Below are 6,000 nucleotides of genomic sequence, written 5' to 3'. Positions count from 1 at the left end.
TAACCTTCTGGGAGTAATGTAAACGTTATAGAGGCTGTGTAAGCAAAGATCTGACAGTGATTCTAGCCTTCTGGAAGCATTGTAAACGTTATAGAGGCTGTCTGAGCAAAGATCTGACAGTGATACAGTGATTTTAACCTTCTGGGAGTAATGTAAACGTTATAGAGGCTGTGTAAGCAAAGATCTGACAGTGATTCTAGCCTTCTGGAAGCATTGTAAACGTTATAGAGGCTGTCTGAGCAAAGATCTGACAGTGATACAGTGATTTTAACCTTCTGGGAGTAATGTAAACGTTATAGAGGCTGTGTAAGCAAAGATCTGACAGTGATTCTAGCCTTCTGGAATCATTGTAAACGTTATAGAGGCTGTCTGAGCAAAGATCTGACAGTGATACAGTGATTTTAACCTTCTGGGAGTAATGTAAATGTTATAGAGGCTGTGTAAGCAAAGATCTGGCAGTGATTCTAGCCTTCTGGAAGCATTGTAAACGTTATAGAGGCTGTCTGAGCAAAGATCTGACAGTGATACAGTGATTTTAACCTTCTGGGAGTAATGTAAATGTTATAGAGGCTGTGTAAGCAAAGATCTGGCAGTGATTCTAGCCTTCTGGAAGCATTGTAAACGTTATAGAGGCTGTCTGAGCAAAGATCTGACAGTGATACAGTGATTTTAACCTTCTGGGAGTAATGTAAACGTTATAGAGGCTGTGTAAGCAAAGATCTGACAGTGATTCTAGCCTTCTGGAAGCATTGTAAACGTTATAGAGGCTGTCTGAGCAAAGATCTGACAGTGATACAGTGATTTTAACCTTCTGGGAGTAATGTAAACGTTATAGAGGCTGTGTAAGCAAAGATCTGGCATTGATTCTAGCCTCCTGGAAGTGTTGTAAACATATAGAAGATGTCTGAGCAAAGATCTGACAGTGATACAGTGATTTTAACCTTCTGGGAATAATGTAAACGTTATAGAGCCTGTGTAAGCAAAGATCTGGCAGTGATTCCAGCCTTCTGGAAGCATTGTAAACGTTATAGAGGCTGTCTGAGCAAAGATCTGACAGTGATACAGTGATTTTAACCTTCTGGGAGTAATGTAAACGTTATAGAGGCTGTGTAAGCAAAGATCTGACAGTGATTCTAGCCTTCTGGAAGCATTGTAAACGTTATAGAGGCTGTCTGAGCAAAGATCTGACAGTGATACAGTGATTTTAACCTTCTGGGAGTAATGTAAACGTTATAGAGGCTGTGTAAGCAAAGATCTGGCAGTGATTCTAGCCTCCTGGAAGTGTTGTAAACATATAGAAGATGTCTGAGCAAAGATCTGACAGTGATACAGTGATTTTAACCTTCTGGGAATAATGTAAACGTTATAGAGGCTGTGTAAGCAAAGATCTGGCAGTGATTCCAGCCTTCTGGAAGCATTGTAAACGTTATAGAGGCTGTCTGAGCAAAGATCTGACAGTGATACAGTGATTTTAACCTTCTGGGAGTAATGTAAACGTTATAGAGGCTGTGTAAGCAAAGATCTGACAGTGATTCTAGCCTTCTGGAAGCATTGTAAACGTTATAGAGGCTGTCTGAGCAAAGATCTGACAGTGATAAAGTGATTTTAACCTTCTGGGAGTAATGTAAACGTTATAGAGGCTGTGTAAGCAAAGATCTGGCAGTGATTCTAGCCTCCTGGAAGTGTTGTAAACATATAGAAGATGTCTGAGCAAAGATCTGACAGTGATACAGTGATTTTAACCTTCTGGGAATAATGTAAACGTTATAGAGCCTGTGTAAGCAAAGATCTGGCAGTGATTCCAGCCTTCTGGAAGCATTGTAAACGTTATAGAGGCTGTCTGAGCAAAGATCTGACAGTGATACAGTGATTTTAACCTTCTGGGAGTAATGTAAACGTTATAGAGGCTGTGTAAGCAAAGATCTGACAGTGATTCTAGCCTTCTGGAAGCATTGTAAACGTTATAGAGGCTGTCTGAGCAAAGATCTGACAGTGATACAGTGATTTTAACCTTCTGGGAGTAATGTAAACGTTATAGAGGCTGTGTAAGCAAAGATCTGGCAGTGATTCTAGCCTTCTGGAAGCATTGTAAACGTTATAGAGGCTGTCTGAGCAAAGATCTGACAGTGATACAGTGATTTTAACCTTCTGGGAGTAATGTAAACGTTATAGAGGCTGTGTAAGCAAAGATCTGACAGTGATTCTAGCCTTCTGGAAGCATTGTAAACGTATAGAGGCTGTCTGAGCAAAGATCTGACAGTGATACAGTGATTTTAACCTTCTGGGAGTAATGTAAACGTTATAGAGGCTGTGTAAGCAAAGATCTGGCAGTGATTCTAGCCTCCTGGAAGTGTTGTAAACATATAGAAGATGTCTGAGCAAAGATCTGACAGTGATACAGTGATTTTAACCTTCTGGGAGTAATGTAAACGTTATAGAGGCTGTGTAAGCAAAGATCTGGCAGTAATTCTAGCCTCCTGGAAGTGTTGTAAACATATAGAAGATGTCTGAGCAAAGATCTGACAGTGATACAGTGATTTTAACCTTCTGGGAGTAATGTAAATGTTATAGAGGCTGTGTAAGCAAAGATCTGGCAGTGATTCTAGCCTTCTGGAAGCATTGTAAACGTTATAGAGGCTGTCTGAGCAAAGATCTGACAGTGATACAGTGATTTTAACCTTCTGGGAGTAATGTAAACGTTATAGAGGCTGTGTAAGCAAAGATCTGACAGTGATTCTAGCCTTCTGGAAGCATTGTAAACGTTATAGAGGCTGTCTGAGCAAAGATCTGACAGTGATACAGTGATTTTAACCTTCTGGGAGTAATGTAAACGTTATAGAGGCTGTGTAAGCAAAGATCTGGCAGTGATTCTAGCCTCCTGGAAGTGTTGTAAACATATAGAAGATGTCTGAGCAAAGATCTGACAGTGATACAGTGATTTTAACCTTCTGGGAGTAATGTAAATGTTATAGAGGCTGTGTAAGCAAAGATCTGGCAGTGATTCTAGCCTTCTGGAAGCATTGTAAACGTTATAGAGGCTGTCTGAGCAAAGATCTGACAGTGATACAGTGATTTTAACCTTCTGGGAGTAATGTAAACGTTATAGAGGCTGTGTAAGCAAAGATCTGACAGTGATTCTAGCCTTCTGGAAGCATTGTAAACGTTATAGAGGCTGTCTGAGCAAAGATCTGACAGTGATACAGTGATTTTAACCTTCTGGGAGTAATGTAAACGTTATAGAGGCTGTGTAAGCAAAGATCTGGCAGTGATTCTATCCTCCTGGAAGTGTTGTAAACATATAGAAGATGTCTGAGCAAAGATCTGACAGTGATACAGTGATTTTAACCTTCTGGGAGTAATGTAAACGTTATAGAGGCTGTGTAAGCAAAGATCTGGCAGTGATTCTAGCCTTCTGGAAGCATTGTAAACGTTATAGAGGCTGTCTGAGCAAAGATCTGACAGTGATACAGTGATTTTAACCTTCTGGGAGTAATGTAAACGTTATAGAGGCTGTGTAAGCAAAGATCTGACAGTGATTCTAGCCTTCTGGAAGCATTGTAAACGTTATAGAGGCTGTCTGAGCAAAGATCTGACAGTGATACAGTGATTTTAACCTTCTGGGAGTAATGTAAACGTTATAGAGGCTGTGTAAGCAAAGATCTGGCAGTGATTCTAGCCTCCTGGAAGTGTTGTAAACATATAGAAGATGTCTGAGCAAAGATCTGACAGTGATACAGTGATTTTAACCTTCTGGGAGTAATGTAAACGTTATAGAGGCTGTGTAAGCAAAGATCTGACAGTGATTCTAGCCTTCTGGAAGCATTGTAAACGTTATAGAGGCTGTCTGAGCAAAGATCTGACAGTGATACAGTGATTTTAACCTTCTGGGAGTAATGTAAACGTTATAGAGGCTGTGTAAGCAAAGATCTGGCAGTGATTCTAGCCTCCTGGAAGTGTTGTAAACATATAGAAGATGTCTGAGCAAAGATCTAACAGTGATACAGTGATTTTAACCTTCTGGGAGTAATGTAAATGTTATAGAGGCTGTGTAAGCAAAGATCTGGCAGTGATTCTAGCCTTCTGGAAGCATTGTAAACGTTATAGAGGCTGTCTGAGCAAAGATCTGGTAGTAATTTTAGCCAAAAGACATTTTAAATTAGTTGTATTACTTAGCAGCACATGGATTACTACAATAATTTCTGATAAAAGGGGTTAATCCTTTGTAACAGACACCCTTCCATGCCCTACTTTGTTCTCAAATGAAATAAGGAAAACTGTAGAAAGACTGTCATATTCACTCGATATTCTCGCCTTTAGCGCCATTGATATCATTGCTTTTATCGTTTCTGTTATTATAAGCAATTTTGCTATGATGTTTATTGCTAGATATTCATTTAATCATGTATACTCATAACTTGCCTAATTTTTATTTATTGTTAGTTCAGATTTTGAACGAGAAAGGGGCCACATTATTATTATTATTATTATTATTATTATTATTGTTGTTCTTATTATTATCACATTTATTACTAATAAAAGTTTTGTGATTGTTATTATTAGAATTATTAATATTGATATCACAATTATTATTACTATTATTATTATTATTATTATTATCATTATTATTATTATTATTATTATCATCTAAATTCTTGAATGTCGAAAAGCGAAAAGAGCAAATTTTGACTCCCGAGTACGTAATGTGAAATTCAAACTTCTTGATTACCCTGACATGATTCATTTCAGGACCTCAGGAGAGGCTCCGCTTCTCCTTCCTGTGGTAACAATGTTGTCGTTGATAAGATCATTGGTGGAGAAGAGGCTGCCTTAAGAGCGTGGCCGTGGATGGTTGTCCTGCGAGGGAAATGTAAGTGTTCTGTTTCAATTTGCCTCATGTACGGCAGTCTAAGGATACGGCTCCTAGGTTAGGTTAGGTGGAGAACCTTAGGTAAGGTAAGGTTAGGTTAGGTAGGGAACATTCGGTTAGGTGATGTTCTTGTGTCTGTAAAATGTAGTTTTTTCACTCTGCCTCAACAAACTACAAAGGGTCATTGTTTTATTAAAGTATTTTTCATCTTATCTTTGTTATTTACAGTTGGATTTGCGTTAGTATCTCCGAATGTTTGTAATTCGAAAGTTTGCAAGTTGAAGACCTTCTATACTAAAAACCCTTCCAGCTGTCATGTAGATAATGTTATAAAACCAGCTTGAAGAGTGTTGAGTGGAAGAAAATATTATTGGTAGCAGTAGAAGAAGCAAAGATTGTGTTAGTTAATTTTTCTTATAAGATTTGTTTGCTGCCAGATAACAGAGTGGAAAATGATTCCAGCTGTCATGTAGACAATGTTATAAAACCAGCTTGAAGAGTTTTGAGTGGAAGAAAATATTATTGGTAGCAGTAGGAGAAGCAAATATTTTAACTCAGTTTTCTTATAAAACTTTCTTGCTTACAGATAACATTAGAGTGGAGAATTAATTTCTCTCTGATTCTGTGTTGCTTTTTGTTTTTTAATCTCCATCACTGTTGTGCTTTCTGTTTCCATTTTTTGTAGACCTGCACTTATGGTTTCCTGTATGTATTTTCTCATGAAAGGAGTGGGTTTTAAGTGCTAACATGTATTTTTATTTTTGGGCTCAAGCCATGACGTCCTGATGGAAGGTTTCTTCAGTAGCTTCCTTGGGTATATTAAACTACAAGGATATTCCCAGAGAATTAAACCACAGGTTATCACAGAATTCTAACTTCTGGTGCGAGTATCCTAAAGGTTTCCCTTTAAGACATCGTATATCAACAGGGGACGTATGTATTAACACGCCACATAAGCTATCTGCACCCCATATAGAGTTAACACTTTGATATGGAAAGGTGGAGAATAACTGGGGAGCCGTTCCACAGTTACACTCATCCGTGGCTACTTTTGGTACTCGAAACGTAAACAGACGGGCGCCATTGCTAAATGACGTCACGTCCGTCCTCATCCTTCTGCTTGTAGCTACCTT

General features: G+C 38.5%; 1 protein-coding gene across 3 annotated transcripts in view; it reads left to right on the top strand.

Moving 5' to 3' along the window:
* The window catches only part of LOC137641409 (phenoloxidase-activating factor 3-like), a 152,005-nt gene that overhangs the window by 123,593 nt on the left and 22,412 nt on the right, over nt 1-6,000 (top strand). For all 3 annotated transcript variants that reach the window (XM_068373937.1, XM_068373938.1, XM_068373936.1), the window contains exon 5: nt 4,747-4,867. In XM_068373937.1, the coding sequence (XP_068230038.1) occupies nt 4,747-4,867 (121 nt within the window). The remainder of the gene's footprint in view (nt 1-4,746; nt 4,868-6,000) is intronic.

Source organism: Palaemon carinicauda, chromosome 5 (genome assembly GCF_036898095.1).
Source record: "Palaemon carinicauda isolate YSFRI2023 chromosome 5, ASM3689809v2, whole genome shotgun sequence".
Classification (NCBI taxonomy): domain Eukaryota; kingdom Metazoa; phylum Arthropoda; class Malacostraca; order Decapoda; family Palaemonidae; genus Palaemon; species Palaemon carinicauda.
Note: the sequence above shows the minus strand (reverse complement) of the source record. Positions and strands in the feature narration are given on the sequence as shown.